The sequence below is a fragment of the Labrus bergylta genome, chromosome 24 (genome assembly GCF_963930695.1).
Source record: "Labrus bergylta chromosome 24, fLabBer1.1, whole genome shotgun sequence".
Classification (NCBI taxonomy): Eukaryota; Metazoa; Chordata; class Actinopteri; order Labriformes; family Labridae; genus Labrus; species Labrus bergylta.
The window spans coordinates 7,638,446-7,655,678 of record NC_089218.1 but is presented as its reverse complement, the minus strand read 5'-3'; the positions used below and the strand labels follow the sequence as shown (position 1 = coordinate 7,655,678).

At 44.7% G+C, this 17,233-nt stretch overlaps 1 protein-coding gene across 1 annotated transcript in view; it reads left to right on the top strand.

Moving 5' to 3' along the window:
* Nucleotides 1–14,312, top strand: part of nrp2a (neuropilin 2a) — a 95,334-nt gene extending 81,022 nt beyond the window's left edge. Inside the window, 5 exon segments of the mRNA XM_065952273.1 lie at nt 3,278–3,543; nt 4,103–4,199; nt 5,677–5,709; nt 11,003–11,065; nt 12,077–14,312. Of these exon segments, the coding sequence (XP_065808345.1) occupies nt 3,278–3,543; nt 4,103–4,199; nt 5,677–5,709; nt 11,003–11,065; nt 12,077–12,381 (764 nt within the window). The 3' untranslated portion in view covers nt 12,382–14,312.
* The last annotated feature ends 2,921 nt before the right edge of the window (nt 14,313–17,233 follow it).

Below are 17,233 nucleotides of genomic sequence, written 5' to 3'. Positions count from 1 at the left end.
CTCCATTATGAGCTGTCTGGCGAACAAGAGGCGCAGCGACGGGGGGTTCGCTGCGAGAGGCCGCACTGCAACACGAGGCGGCGGAGGCATTACAAAATGAGTGATGAAACACCTCGCAGAGTCACAAATATGTTTCACTCGCACATCCTCTCTCAGGGCGCACACACACACACACACATGCAGGAAAAACAACCCCTCAAAAAAGTTGCATTTGCAGCGCGGGTGAGTTCCCACACACACACACACACACACTCACTGCGGAGCTGCGAAGGGCCAAGGGACACACTGTCACACACACTGTCTGAAGTGTCACACACAGGCGAGTCTGGGCGTATGGCGGGCAGAGGGGAGCTGTCAAGTCGCGGTGAAGATTCGTCCCTCCAGATACTGCTTGTCGGATCTGCTGGAGGGAGCGCACACAAAAGCGAGCTCAGCGAAAGGTTATCGACCCAGTCGGTCAATAACAGGGAGCACAGCTGCCCTGAAACACACGCTTACTGTAAAACACTGTAAGGAGCTCTAGAGAAGAAGCAGATGTTCAGGTCCCGCTCCAACACTTTTTTTTCCAAACAGGTTTTCTGTTAAACATTTTGTCTGGAACAGAAACGGGGGAGTGTTTAAAGTCAGGTGTTACAGCGGGGTCCTACTCGATGCCATGAAAGGTTGAATCGTTTTGCTCAAATCGTCGTCTTCCATTTTTTTGCAACGCGTTCCAAACATGTAGCTATTACAATGTGTCACTGAGTGTCTCACGACTCGATTGAGAATCTTTTTTTGCGATTCAAAATGATTCTGGATTCATGATTCAAAGTCTGTTTTTGAATGAGTCCACACTTCAGGATCTACTCCAGTCGTCTGTGAGACTTCTTGCTGCTCCGTTTGGCGTTGAACTGAGTTAAAGATCTAGCATTAGCACTCGATTTTAGGAAGTTATGAATCTATTCAAAACCTCGTTTTTTTTTTTCCCCCCATATCTAGTAAATATGGCAACTTGTCTTCTTTTTTAAAGTCACGTTAACCACAAACAAGCGCTCTGTCACTCTAACATACATTTAGGTAAAGGACTTACACAGCACCGAGGTGGATTGGTAGCTGGTTATCTTCCACAGGTGTAGAGGCCTGGTGGGACTTCCTGTCTCTCTTTTCAGTAATATATAACAAGTGTCTCACACCAAAACTAAAACAGAAGAAGGGCCACGACTACCTTTAAAGTAAAGTTTGTAAACTCTTCAGTAAAGGAGTAGGATTGGCAGGGACCACGATACTAAATATAAGATTTGTTTCATGTCTGAGCGGGAAATGCTTCCACAAAAATAGCAATAAAGACCGCTTTCAATTCTTCTTTTTTGGATCTTTTAACAGTTTGTGACTCGACCGAGTGAGCAGCTCAGTTACAAACTGTTTTTGCTCCAAAGTTTGATGACACATGAAAAAACGGGGAAGGTCTGACTGCAATTATAAAAACTGACACCCCCTGATGCTCAGAGCGTCCTCTCAGGCACAAACACACAAGCTATCGGCACAAGAAACAATCTGTTACTCAGCAAATGGCTTCAGTCTCAGAGTTCAAAGAAGCTCGAGGACATCTGAGGGTAGCTCTGACGCTATTAAATACACAAAGTATTATTTACTTGAACCTAAATTCATTATTATTACGGCTGTGAAGTTGTGTGACAGGTGGAGTTAATTACCTCGACCTAGATCCCCGGTGACATCCGATCATGACCAAGCATCTGCACAAGGTCAGAGCGCGACCAATGAGCTTCTACGAGAGGCGAGCATCATCATTCAGCTTCCAGGTTTAAACTCTGAGCACAAAAGAAAGACAGAACAGGATAAAAAAATACAAAATAAAGCTGAGTCGGGATTCTAAGACAAACTTTATGCAGCTAGGAAACAAAAAATATGAGACATTCACACACATCCTGAAAAACACCTGAATGCTCTGAATTGCTTCTGACTTCTTTCACTGCTCGTGAGAAAGAAAAGCACGTATTAGCTCGCACGCACGCACGCACGCACGCACACGCACGCACGCACGCACACACACACACACACACACACACAGTTGTCCATGATAAAGCAGGTGATTTAATCTGCAGATTGTTGATACTGGATTTTTTTCCCACAAGGCCCACTTAAGAAATTCTTCAGCAGACGCCTCACACACACACATGCACAGACTCACACACACACACACACACACACGCGCGCATACACACACGTACATACTGTGGACTCACCAATCTTATTCTCTCACAATGGAATTCATGTCGGCATCCAATTTTCAAACTAAACATCCTCTGGTGTAAACAAATGGAGTGGCGTGCGTTTTGTTGCACTTTTCCGCTGTTGAAGTCACCTGGGACGGGGGGGCAGGAGGAGGGGGGTGAAGAGAAATAGGCATAGAGGGTCTTGTTGGCTGGAGTTGTTGTAGCACGCCGTGTACGAGCAAGGTACCTATTCTTCTGCGTGTTTATGTTTGTCATATCCTCTATTGTTTGGAGTGACTATTGTGTTGGTAGTGATTTGGTTCCTGTCTGCATCTGGTCATTAGTTTCTTTTTCTGTTCGTGAGTCATGTTGGGGATATCTGTAATTGTGTGAAAACACATACTGTATGTGTGCACGAGTCTGTCTGCATGTACGAGCACTGGTGATTAATGATCATAACTGTGCGGCCACACAGAATCCGTACGTGCTCCACAAAGTCATTCCAGCAGCATCCGTTCACAGCGGATATCAAAAGTCTGTACAGATGTTCAGATTCAGAGTTTTTAACTCCTCCAGGGATAAATGAAAAAACCCATTAAATCTGACTTTTTTCACTTTCATTTGACTCGTGCAACCAGCAAAACTCAAGGTTAAAACAAAAGCTCTGCTCGTTTTGTTAGAATTACTCAAACAGCTTGGTTGCATATTGTTGCCGTGAAGTTCTCCCATGCCTCCCTTCTCTGGCTTCACTCGATACTCTGTGCTCTTAACTCCAGTTTGTTTTTTTTATGTAATACGAAAGTTTTAAAAGCAGATTTGTACAAATTCAAGTCTTTCAGATGCCAGTGCATGCACAGGATGTGAGCTGTTATAAGCATGAAGATTTTAGGACTCAAAGGTTCATAAAGCGAGGTGCAATGTGTCTGTAAAATCCTGGTACATGTCTTTAAGAAACAGTGACCTGTGTGGCGTTTGTCTTGAGATATGGACTCTACGTTGACTTTAAATTTCAGTCATTTAACACACACTCGTCCTCATGTGTCCTCTTATCTCCTCCCCTCCAGAGCTCAACAGTTATCTGTACATGGACGCCAGCCTGAAGACGGAGCAGCAGCAGGCCCGGCTGGTCAGCCCTGTTGTTGCGGCCGACACAGGGCCGCTCTGCCTCCTCTTCTTCTACCAGCTGTCCGGCGAGGCTCAGGGCCACCTAAAGGTCCTGCTGCGGGACAACCACAACGAGGAGACCGTAGTGTGGACGCTCAAAGACGATCAGGGTCCTGTGTGGAAGGAGGGTCGAACCATACTGCCTCGCTCCCCCAAAGACTTCCAGGTAATAAAACCACTTTTTCGTCACTGGTTTGAAAAAGTGCAAATGCTGAAGACGCTCGTGGCCAATATCAGCGAGCTTTATTAAAGTGTGTCTGTGATAAATCTGGGTCAGACCCTTTATTATACGTCTCCCCAGACAGACAAACATATCTTTAATGTCTTTATCAGAGTTGAAAAGGAGAGATGCGCTCCCCTGTGAGCTTATGAAAGCTTCAGTTTTAACCTCTCTGTCACCTTAGGCCAGGTTTGACTTCAAAAGCAGCCAAAGTAAGCCACGTAGTCTCTGTTGGGTATGTGATTGTTTGGCGCATTTGTCAGAGACATCACAAGCAGTTAACGTTCTCATGAAAAAGTAAGTTGGAAGTGAAGAAGCTTGCAGAGACAGGGAGGAAGATTGCAAGTGTTGAGTGCAACTTTGAAATCACAGGAACTGTATTAAGTTTTCATCATCTTTCTCCTCCTCCTCTTGCTTGTCCTCGTTTTCAATTTGCCTCCTCCCCGCTGCTCCCACGTGCCTTCATCCTGTGCGTCTTCCTCCTCCGCTCTTCTGGCTGTCGTAGGTGGTGATGGAGGGTTTCTTTGTGCACGGCACCAGAGGACACATCTGGATCGACAACATCCACATGAGCTCCAGCATCCCTCTGAAAGAGTGTACACGTAAGTCACAAACGTCTCATTCATGCATTTCTAAGGATAGCTATGACAGAGAGAGCCCAGAGTTTGTCAATGCAGAATAAAGAAAAGAGGCATCCATTTGACCGACCAGCTCCCTCTTATCCCATGTCAACTGTCTCACCTCGTCATCTCCCCCTCCATCAATCTGCTCTCCGTCTCTCCACCCCCCCCTCCACTTTTAGCCCTAAGGTCCTTGAACAGTGACACACATGAAGTGATAAACATCCCAAATCCTCCCTCCACTCCCACCCCAGTTTCCAAGACAGCCTCTCCTCCTCGCCAAAGAGCCCACCGAACACGGAGATGAAAGGAGGAAGGAGAGGGAGGGACAGCGTTTATTCCTCCGCAAAATAAGAAAAGAATAAGAATAGTAAAAGTAGGCCATAAACGCCCTGTGGGCCTCGCCGATGCTAATCTATGTTTCATTAGATTCCTCTTCTTCTCTTTGTCTCTCCTGCACTCTCTCCTCTGTCGTATTTGTAAACAGAGCTTTTCTCGAGCCGTCAAAGGGAATTACTAGACAGGCTGTTTCCCAAGCAACTTTCTGGATGCCTGTTTGGTGTGAGCCAGCGCCAGCAGAGCCGCCTTAATCTGGCCCGAGCAGGGGCTTTGGAGAGGGTCTTAAACAGATCAGAGAGCGAGCCGGGGGGTTCAGAGCCAAAAACCTGCCGTCATCACTACTGATTGACGTCCATGGTGCAGGGGAGAACAGGAAGAGTGTAATTTATGGAAAGTGTGTGGGTGCAAAGTGTTTCTGCACTTCAGTTTTAGGTGTGTGTCATGAGAGTCTCAGAAGCACAGCAGCTTGGATGGCAAACATGTGAGCCCAGCCCTCTCCTCCTCCCGCCTCCACGCTGCTGCTGCTGCTGCTGTGTTTCCTCCACCCTCCCCCTCCCTCGCCACTCCCAGAGCATTCTGGGATGTTGCTTATCACCCGACGCAGTTGAGTTTTTGCACAGTACGTTGGCGTTAACGCCAAAAGGCGCCAGTTCCCACATCGGTTTCCGTCTTTCTAACACACACACACACACACACACACTCAAAGTCTTTGTGTTTGCATTCCAGGCAATCAAAGTGAAGGTTCTGCTCTGTGCATTTGCAGCAAGCCAACACCCCCCGCCACCACCAGTTCAACTGGACTGCGCTGATAAACAACTTGAAATGCATGAACTTTGTGAACATACACGTCGCACAGTCCATCTCAAATTCCCAGCTCACACAATGCACTCTGTTTGAAATTGCATTTTAGCAAAGGAGCCGAGCAAATGCCATAACTCATGTGAGCTATCTGAGGAATTAAGTGAAATTTCCTCAGGAGGAGTTTGATAGTCTTCTGACATTTCTGTGACATTTGGCTGACTTTTTCTCTCCTATTTAAAGTAATCTAACAGACTCTCCCTCTCTCTCTCTCTCTATCCCTCCCGTCTCTGTGTCTGCCTCACTCTCTCTGTCCTCACAGAACCCTTCACGGCATTTCCTCCTGAAAACCCAGGTGAGTCTCACTTCATGATGTCACTTCCTCTCTGGTCTTGCTTCCTTGCCCGTTGATATGCACTAGCCTGGGGTTGTTTTGCTTGGTCGCACTTAGTCGTCTAAACCGCTGAGCAATCGGCCCGAAGCAGCGACGACACACATGCTGAGTCTGCTCGAGCTGTGTTTCAGATTAATTAAAAATGCATTCATGTTTAAATCGAGTGACTCATCGTAAAGTCAGCAGCATGAAAACATCCCCAAAACAAAAATGTAACCCCCGACTAAAATCTGCATCAGCGGTTCCCAGAAATGGTCAGAACACGTTTCTCCAGTTGTCCCTGAGATGTTACTGTTAATAAGTTATTTAAGCATCATTTGATTAGCTTTGCATCGTCATATCAGCGCACAATAAACCTCGAGAAGTCTTTTTCTCATTTCAGCTCAAAATATTCTCCAGCAACAGGTTTATTTTTAACTCTTAAAATTGAAATTAGTCTCAAATATTCCATAGTGCCGACGTTTTCATTGAATTAGATATTTCCGTATTACAGCTAAATTAATTAATAAGTTCAGGTCTGTATTGTCAAACCTTTAGCATGGCTTGCTCACCATCGGCAGTATATTTTCCACAGTTTGGTACTCACTGATCTTAATTACTGAATTTGCAAATACATTTTCTCAAATTCTATTATAGTCATAAAATAAATGATTTCAGTAATGTGTTACGGTGCATTAGTTTTCCCCTCGTCAGTCTCGGTGGAAACAATGCATTAGTCTCAAAAGAGCAAACTGTGTGCAAGGCAAGCTAAATCAAGCACACCTTATGGAGTCAGATATTTGAAAAGAGCTACATATCCTCACTTTTATGCTTCCTGACGCAGCCTGGAGGGTTTTAAATAACTGTCTGCCTCATGAAAAATATTTAGAGCATCCTGGGAGACTCTATGAGATTGATGTTAGTGTTTTGGCATCTCATAATGTCTCCCAATAAGATAAGAGCTCGGCGGTTTCAGTGCGAATGTGATGTGTGTGCACTTCTTTGGCTTTTCCACTCCTCCGCCTTCACATACACAAACCTGCACAGAGTCTCTAACCCTTGACAAACATGCACAAATACACACATTGATATGGACACACACACACACACACCAGTGTCCCCAGTGAAAAGCAATCAGATAGAGTGACTGAGCAGCGACAAGCACGGGTGTCTCTCTCTCTCTCTCTCCACTCCCCAGCTCAGCTCTGTCTAATGAGTGTGTGCAGTGTGAAGTAGCAGCAGCAGCACGCACCATTTCACTCTGTAATTATGTGACACGGTCCAAAAATCTGAATGTATTCAGCTCTGCCTCACTTTCACTAGATCAGTTTGACTTTCTCACAGTCTTAACAACTCTCCCTATCAGGTGTGGATGGTACATGTGGGCTTTATTTGATGTCCTCAGGGGTTCGTTTTTGCATAGCCGATTTGGAGAGTCGAGTAGAGGCTTCTTGGAAGGTGCTTAGTCGGTTCTTACCAAGAATTTGAGAAGGGGGTTCAAGCCAGGGGCAGCAGTGTAGAGGATCTGAGGAGATAGTCTCCAAGGAGACAGGAGCTTGGCTTGAGGAGGAGAGGACTGGCCAGGAGGCTGCTGCATGAGCGAGAAGGAAAAAATGAGAAACAGAAGAACAGAGAGCAGGATAAATTATGTACTCAAAACAAATCTGCCAACCAGAGCCAGCTAAATAACAAATCCCCATCCAATATGGGCTCAGTGAGAGCTCTGGAACATCGGATTCTCATGTGGTGTCCGACTGATTCTTGCATGGTTCTGAGACGCTATCAGGGGGCTGTTTGAGCTCGCTGTGCCAGTGCGAAACAGGGAGAGGAAGCACCATAATTCGATGTGTGTGGGTGCTTTTATAACTAATAATTTTGGCTTCAGTTTCACACCAAGTTATTTTCATTGGAGCTTAGAAAAAGTTTAATTGAATTGCATATGATTGGATCAACCATTGGACTGATTTCAAACTAAATCTCTTGATGTTCTTGGTGTGAAAAATTGTCTGAATGCAACCCAAGCTACATGAAAGAAATGGATGCATTTTCATTTTAACTTTTTTGGGGTCTTGGAGTTTTATTTTTGCAACCAGCATGCTTGTGCATGCTCATGAGGTGCACGCCTGCTGTTCACATGATGAGGACGTACAGGGATAGACAATAAAGAATTAAATGTAGAAAAGTGCCACTCCTCTCTTTTCCCGCTGGCCAATTACTCTGTGTCTCTCCACCAGGGGGAGGCGTTCCTGTGCCTCCCTTGCCCATCCACTGGTATTACATTATGGCCGCCGGAGGCGCCCTCCTTCTCCTGGCAGTGGCCATCTTGGTCAGAGCGCTCTGTTGCTGCCGACAACACCTGGCCACCAAGAAGAGCCAGCTATCAGTGGCCTATCACAGCTCCTCGCAGTGTTTCCAGTATTCTAACTGGTCCTCCAGTATGGCCACCCCAGGGGTGGAGCCAGTCCTGACAGTGAGGCTGGACAGCCGGGACAGACACCGTACCCTCTGCTGAAAAGTGAAGCACTTATCTGTGATGTGTCTGCTGACTTGTGATGTCAGTGCAGCATGATGGCTGCAGAAATGACAGAACATGGAAGAACCCTTCACGTATTTAGTCACAAGAGTGACACAGACATTGTCCAAAACTGCCAAGTGGAAATTTGCAAAGAAACACTGTGCCCTCTCTGTCTTCAATGGATGTAGCTTCGGTTGCTGTTTTTCTGTTGTTGACATTTCACACTATGTTGCTCCTGATGAGAGGACTTAACTCGGAGTAAGTTATTTATCTGAACAGCTTGCCTTGGACCATTGAGCGCTGTCTGGCTCCTCATAACCCCAGCGGTCCTCTAGAAATGACCCCAGCATGGACAGAACACACAGCCATGTGTGGGCTGGGGAGAGGAGGAGGGGATTTGAGCTGGTTCAGCCGCGAGAGCCAGCCAAAGCTGCCAAACCACAGGCTAAAACAAGACCCCAGAGACATGAAGAGCTGTGCAGTGCTGGGAGAGAGAGGGAGAAAACTGTTAGGCTGAGAGGCTGCTAGCTGTGGAAATGATCTGGCAAGCCCCAGAAAATAAAGCCCTTCTGTAATAACAACACGAGATAGCTGTGATATGAGTCGTACCAGTAGTCAGGATGCTGTGAGGAGAAAATAAAAATCCTTCCTTTGTCCTTTTCAACAGAGCATGTGCACATTAAAAAACAAAAGGAATGCAAATCCATCATACTTAAAATCCTGCATCACAAATGGAGATAACCAGCTCGTTTGATTGAACATCTTGTCTCCCCCCTGATAAAGGCATCAGTCAGTGATGGATGCAGCCGTCTTCAGTGTTTAGTGTTTCATCTTGATTCTCCGGCGTAATAAAGCACGTTGTTCCACTCCCATTTCTGCTCCATACCACCCACACCCGTTGTTCCCCCTTGTCTTTGAGCTGCCCAGATGAAAGCCCTGCCAAGCCGAGCTGTGTTGTGTTTTCAGTGGGAATATGTGCTTGTTGTTTTAGGGCTTGTAAATAGACACAGCTGTCTGCCATCACCACTTCTTACTTGATTTATACTCCTACAAATCCCACAATGCCGCTGGACCAGCTGGAAGCCATAAGTGCTGTGTTTTCCTGTATATGTGCAGCCTTGAGAGGGATCCAAGATGTAATGAAAAGCAGAGTAGAGCATGATAGGAGGCCTCGGAAGAGCTTCGAACATAAAATAAGACGGAGCTCATGCACTTCTGATTTACATAAGGTTGTCAAAATGTTCGATACTGCTCGATGGCACGCGTTTTAAAACTACAGTCTTTAACCACAAGCTGCTGGGAGAGAAAGAGAGCACTGTCCACACTGCACAAAATGTGTTGTCGCCAATGCGTGTGTGCAATTTAGACAGAGAGTTTTGTTCAAAAATAAGATCCCCAACATCAGGTTCCTAGGACTTCTCTTTTGTTGGTGTAGTATGGATATCGTTTGAATTTTACTAACATAATATCCAAGTTTAAAAATCTGGTATTGTGAAAACCCTAATATCTGTAATCAAAAAGATTTATAGTTCAATTCCTCCAAAGTGTCCGAGAGAGACACATTTGCAGCAATCTATCTCGCTCTCTCTCTGTGAAACAAGCTCATTTTAACACCCCGGATTGAATGAAATTGAGGTCTTCGCTCTGGAGCTTAACGGGCCGTGCTTTTCGTGATCTGTCACACCAGTAAGAATCCATCACCTTCTCGCCCACAGCTCGGCAGAAAGCACCTCCAATTTGTTGCCACAATTTAGACGCAGAGCTTTTCTCTTGGGAGTAAAAAAAAAAAAGCACTTTTTTTGGCACGCTTTCAGTTTGTGCTTTTAAATCACGCTGAGGAGGAGGAGGAGGAGGAGGAGGAGGAGGGATTGGACACCCTGCTCTGTCCATCCCGACACCGTTACGCTCCAAGCCTCTAATAGTTGTAATTAGTTAATGGACGGATAACATTTATTAAGGCTGCGGTAAGCACTTTTCCCTCCAAACCGCCGCACCTTCATCGCCCAACCCGCTGCCAACTACAGTTTCCCTGGAAACAGAATGAATAACGCCATTGGCCGTCAAAGACCTCCAGATCTAGACGTGTGCATTGCCAAGCAGCTACTCCCACTCCTGCACGAATGCCAAAAGCAGCAAACACACACACACACACACACACACACACTCTCATCTAAAGTACACTTGAGTTATTTGGCTCCACTAAAGTGCTGCAGCCATCCTTAAGTTTTTACCACTTGTAATCTTCCAATTCAGACACTCGACATCAATTTTCAGTTCACACCGGCCTGACTTTGAGTGAGTTTTTAACGCCATTTAAAGCCACAAGCACTACTTTAATGTGGCTGCCCGTTACTTTTCCGTGTCTTTAATCATCTTAGTCACCACTCTTAAACTTGTCGGTAACAGTGATTCTAACGGTGATAATGATTGTTGTTGTTGTTGTTGTTAATGATTTCTGCATCTGTTTTTACTGGGAATGAACAGTCTTATGCCATCAGTATGTTATGTGACGACTGTGTGTTTGACTGGAATGTATCATGACGATGTTTCTCGATAAATAAAGACGTATTTTTCTATTATTCTGAGACGTACGTGTTATGTGGAGCTGAAAATGTCATAGCACCAGTAAAATGAGAAAGAAGGATTATTTGATTGTTAGCTTCAGAAAGGGTTTTTAATTTAAAGGTTTTTTGTTGCGTTTGCTGTGCACGATTAATTTGCTTGATGCTTGAAGACCGTGTTTCCTGTGTCTCCCAACAGTTAAGAGACCCAACGAATTTGGAGATGGACGTCTCTTCAGTGGCAGAGACGCATTAGGTGGAGGTAAGGCACAACTTATTTTCGTCACATTTCTGGTCTTAGAATGCAAAAGCCATTTCAGTTCAGTCACATCGCCTGGCTCAGAACTGGCCTTTGGGGGGCGACTACACATGCTGTAGTAAACGTTCGACCCGCGTATTACAGTACAGTCTGAGTCTGTATTACCTTATTTGACAGGAATCTGTGCATTTCCTGTTATTTCTGACCATTTTATAAATAATAGTATCATTATGCGTAAGTTACTGAAACCCCAATTAAATCTGGTAAAGAAGAGGATCTTGCTCTTTTCCTTTAAATTGTGTTTTCGTTTTACATACACATTTGTTTAAGTACATTTATTTGAGTTAAGGTATTATGTCAAATAATCACAGACTTAAGTCACAGATCATTTGGATCATTTGATCAGATCAGGAAATTGAAAAAATAATAAAAATATATTTGCTGGCTATAACGCAGCGCTGTTTGACAGTCTGTGTGGAGAAGTTCACAGACTACAGCTGGCTGACGTTACGGTCGTTAAGTTATTGATTGTTTGACTCGTCTCAGCGTGCCCCTGCGATGATCCATCTGCAGACAGCAGAGGAACAGGGACAAGTAGCCGCAGCTAGCCTACATCATACGCGGTTTAATACAGTTTTAACATGACTGTTGGAAAATCAACCCGCATTTAGAGCTTGTGGGTATGAGCGGAGCGTCATGAACCAGTCAAAAGAGACGAACAGTCAATCAGCTGGCTTTGTAGCGCGAGCCACATGAGTAAACGGATGAGAGGGCAGATGACTGCTAGAAGTCAGAGATGTATTTAAGTTTATGTTCTGCTTGATCAACAGTCGTTTGATGTTTTGATATTTTTAACATAAATTCAGAGAGGATTTGATTTGCAATTTGAATAGTCTTTTTTTTCCATTGGCGCTTGTGATTTTCCTTTGGGGGGCGCCAAAGAATTCTCTATGCAGGAGAAACCCTGAAAGTTAACTCTACTGTCCTCCCTCCCTCCTTCCTTTCTTGTCACAGTTTTACAGTTTCCTGAGTGGAACACGGCGTCCCCGTCATCTGATCCCCCGGTGACTCGCGTCTCAGAGAAGGACAACTCGTGGCTGTACACGCTGGACCCCATCCTGGTCACCATCATCGTCATGAGCTCCCTGGGCGTCCTGCTCGGGGCGGTGTGCGCCGGCCTCCTCCTGTACTGCACCTGCTCCTACAGCGGCCTGTCGTCACGCTCCTCCACCACCCTCGAGAACTACAACTTCGAACTGTACGACGGCCTCAAGCACAAGGTCAAACTGAACCAACAGCGCTGCTGCACCGAGGCGTGAGGACAGACGCAGGCGCTCTGTGAAAAGCTCTCACTATTTTCTTCATTCCGTCCCGTTCACTTTATTGTCAGTTTACTTTCTCGGTGGTGCAGCTCCCCAGACAAACAGATGACGTCACTTTTCAGCTCATACGAGGACTGCTTTCGAGCTGGAAAAACGTGGCAAAGCCCGATCTTGGAATTTCTTATTTGGGGAAAGAACCCAGTTGAGGTGAAACTGGGGTTCCCCCCCGATGGATTATTCCACTGCGGAGACATTTTCGGCCTCAAAAACTAAATATCTACACATATCAGTTACAGGTTCCTGCTCCACCAAAAGAGACGTGTTTATAAATGCATCTTAGATTTGTACGAGGTCTAATTTTGAAACTGGATACTGTAAGCTACACATACAGAGTCAGAACACATTGTGATGGATCGGTGGTAGGTTAGGAACAAGCTTAGAAAGCGTCTTTTTTGGATCACGTGAACACAGTGGCCTAGAACTTAGCTCCTTTGTGTGGTCCCGTTGACTTTTTTGTTTTGTTCTGCTACCTATCAGTCTCAGTTATCTTCTTAGTTCCTGACAGTCTGTGGTATTTTTAGTCACCGGCATCCGTCGAGCTTGTCTTTCTGCTCGATCGCTCTCTCTTTCTGTTAATGTTTTCGTTCTGGCCTGGAGGATAAGTAGTAAAAAAAAAAAAAGAAGAAAGTGTATGTGTATGTAGAGGTAGGGAGGAGGGGGCATTTTAACACATATTCTTTTAAATGACAGAGCGAGTTATTGTTAGATTTAGTTGTTACTGGTTCCTGTCACAGAGAAGGTCATGTTTACATTGTGGTTAATGGTGAAAAGGTCAAGGAGCTTTCGTCGGTGCAACCTATGGATTGCTGGTAAGGGCAGGGACTGAAAAACCACTGAAGAAACAAAAGAAGCGAGGGAATGACGGAACACTAAAAAAATCCCCTCCCTCATTTCTCTCACGGGGGGGAGGAGGGGGGGGGGGTGATGATCTCCCTGTGCTTTTGCAAAAAGGAGAACAAAACGAACGGGATCAAAAAAAATGCACAGCCGGAAACTTCTTAATCGACTGACTTTAAAGCCTTAAAAGCAAACTTTTCTTGGAAATGTAGAAAAAAGGAACGTTGAGGCGACAAAAAGACAAGAGTGAAGATATGAATCTCTCTCTTATATGTGGACCTCAAAAGCCATGATTTAAAGGACCTACTCCCCCTGAACTCAACCAAACTCACACATCACGACACCCCCACCTCAACTCTTATTTTGGATTTCTTATGTTTTCTTTGCATCGGTATTCAATGGGACGGTTTTGAACCAACCGGAAAGGCTTTTTTTCCCCCAGGACTCATGAGCCATGAAAAGGAGAGAATGAGAAATTTCCACCCACCAACATGCACATGCACACATTTTGTCACTTGTATATACAGACGTGTATACAGAACGGACTTCCACACATTCTAGTAGGCGCTCTGACCGATACATGAAGGGAACACGGGCTGCTGCTGAGCCACCTGAGGCATATTTGAGTACACAAACATCTAAGAGTCACCACACTGACATGCACTCAACAATTTCATCACATGAACATTTACATACAACACACAGTCCGTCCCTCTCCTCTGAAGCCCGCTTCTCTGGACCCCACTGACTCTCTTCAAAGTGCCTTGGAGCCTCGGGGATCCAGCTTGCCTTTGGAGCCGGTATCAGAAAAAGTCATTTGACACTGACAAGTGACAGTCACAGCGCCCCCTTCTGCCTGGGAGGACCAAACGATGTAAAAGGACACGATCCCCCGCCCCCTTCGCACTGCTCGGACTGCTGTTGTTGTTGTTTTAAAGGGGTCTTTGTACAGAAATGCTCTTTTTATGATTGTTATTATAATTATTGTTATGATTATTTAATAAAGGATTTATACCATACTGGAAAAACAAGCTGGCTGAGATTTATTTTTATATTCCAGATGTATTTGTGGAGGCGTGCAAATCATAATCAGTATTGTCACTGGCTTCAAGACATTTGTTCATGTGTGACAGAGGCAGATATTAAACTCTGCTGGTTACTTGCAGGAAGCGGTTCATTTAAAATTAGTTAGGACAGAACAGTGTTATGAAAAACATTTCTTATCATTTACCTTGAGCTCGCTTCTCTGCAGGGAAAATCCAACAACAATCACGGTCTCCTGCACATATACATCGATGTATAAGGAACACCTGACGAGATAACAAGCCAGGTATTACATTTACTGCCTTGAACAAGCACTCCCCAATATTTAGTCCAAAAATAAACACATTTGGTCCACTAAGAAAATGTCATTCTGTTGGAAACGCTGTCCTTATCTATCAAACAAGCCAAGAAATAAATCAGCTTTAGGTGAATAATAATTGTGTGCTTACCGCTCACGCCTCTCGTTCAAACCTGGTACCTTCTGTCACCAAAAATCAAGGTAGTGAGGGCCACAATGCACCAATCCAGGACGCAGTAGTTAACCTCATCATGGCCACTTCTTATGCTCAGTCTGTGGAAAGAACATAAAAGTTCAGATTGATGCAACTTTGTCTTCGCTGTATTGACATACCAGCAATACTTTGGAAAGAAAATAAACACTTCCTGGCCAATTAGCCACAAACTCCATCTGTGACTTGGAGTCAAACTTTTACTTTTAATTGCAGAAAGAGAACACACAGGGGAATCTCACACACACACACACACACACACACACACACACACACACACACAGACTTGTGTTCTCGCTTTCCGTCTCGGGCACACACACACACACACACATAATGCTGTGTTGTCAGCCTGCTACACTTGGCCTCTAATCTCCCCATGATGTCCCATTAGTCTGGACCTCTGGTGGCCCTCATTTAGGAGCTTCAACATCAAAGCTTTGAAGTGCCCGGCGTCCCAGCCACACACACACACACACACACACACACACACACACACACAGAGGCTCTTACAGTACACATGCAATTACTCTGCTTCTCTTTCATACAGCTTGCTTCGTCTCCCACACACGGTTCTATTTATCCACACGAGCTTTCTTCACCTAAATGCAAACACTGTTTAGCAAACACAGCTAACAGACTTCCAGATCCAAGACATGATATGGTTAACGATTTGGGGTCTCCAGGACGCCAGTAGAAGGGGCTAAGGTTGACAAAATGTGCGATATTTGAATACTTTTAGATATCACATGTTTTAGAACGATACAATTCCTTTTATTTGAATGAATGATAGTATCAAAAAGTATCAAAGCTTTAGGTATAGTATGTAGAATTGACAATGTTTACATTAAAGTATCTAAATTAATTAATTAAAAATTGACTAAGCCTATATATTTTTGGTTGAGTACTTACATTACCTCAAATTACAGTTATCAAAGCCAGAGAAATCCGTAATTTTAGAGTTGTAAAGGGATGTGTCGTGTCGCGGCAGCCGCCATGGCACTGCCAGGCACGAAATGTTTACCGTTGCCAAGGCAACACCGGATGTTACGTCAAAGACCCCTGCGTAAGGAAGCGAGAGCTGCTAATGAAAGCTGCCGTACTGTTGCTATTTGTGCTGCTGTGATAAAAAAACCTCATCGTCCGTAAACATATTCTCTTCCTCAGGTCGTCACCGGCAGGGGGGGAAAATATTGTCTAAATTGCACAAACATGTGTGGCATGTTTTCAATCTATTTGTGCAATTTAGACAAAGTGTGGGAGTTCACCTGAACATTGTTGTGATAACTAACAGGAAATTGCCCAATCAATCTAACCATATCGTTAGATTTTCTCAAAAATCATATCAGAGTTCACAAATCTGGTATTGTGACAACCCCACAATGTAGATAACTCACTCAAGGTTTTTCACTGAAATTGAATTATCCAGACACAAGAGAGAACGATATAAATATACACTCCCATTCACTCTTAGATTTATCACTATGATGCGATCTAATCTAGTTTAAATATCTGTTATTGTAAGGACCCTGAAGGGGCTTACAACAGATGATACAGTCCTAGAAGATGAATCAAAGTGTCAAAGTTAATGTTGCATTTCTTCTAAAAAAAGTGTTTTTCCTCACTGTCATCATAACTTGTAGCACGGGTATCACATTACGAGCCATGCAAAGCAGAACTACACGTGTTGTAGCTGCAAAGCGGCGTTGGCAGTGGCTGTTAGCGTGCTCCGGTCCGTGACATAGCGGGCCAATTACTGTCTCTGAAAAAACACAGACGATCCCCAGTCTGCCGGAGGAGTGCGATGCCATCTGCTCGCAGGTTTGACTGATCCCGGCAGAACAGTCACGACCACATCACACGAGTGAACGGCAACAGGAAATTACCAAAGGAGCCAGATTGTCATTGTTCCAAACCACCTCTTGTTTTCACAACCAAATTATTCTTAATTTTCCTGCCCTGCAAGTGTGTGTGTTGTTTTTCTAGGCTTTTATCAGTCCGTACCGGCACACTGCAGGGGCCCTTTTCCTTTAGCCGTCAGATCAGAGAGTTTCTTTGCCTCTGAAGCCGAGGCAGCCTTCAAAAGAAAAAAAAAAAAAAAAACTCTGGCACCCTGTAAGTCGACAGGCCAGATTGCAGAGGGAGCCGGTTTGAGGGTCGCGCCACAGGAAGTGACTCAAACACACAGCTAATTAATCTTGGGATTATGTAATCAAAATGGAAGAGAGGGCACACATGCAGCATGTTAGTCACCACAGTTAGGAGGGAAAGTTTGTTTGGTTTTCCAGCTTAATCGCTTGGTATTTCCTTCGAATAACTTCTCGCAGAGTCTCCTTAGCAAGGTGAAGCCCGGATGGCATTACATCAATTTCAACAGTTCTTTACACTTAAAAACAGATTGT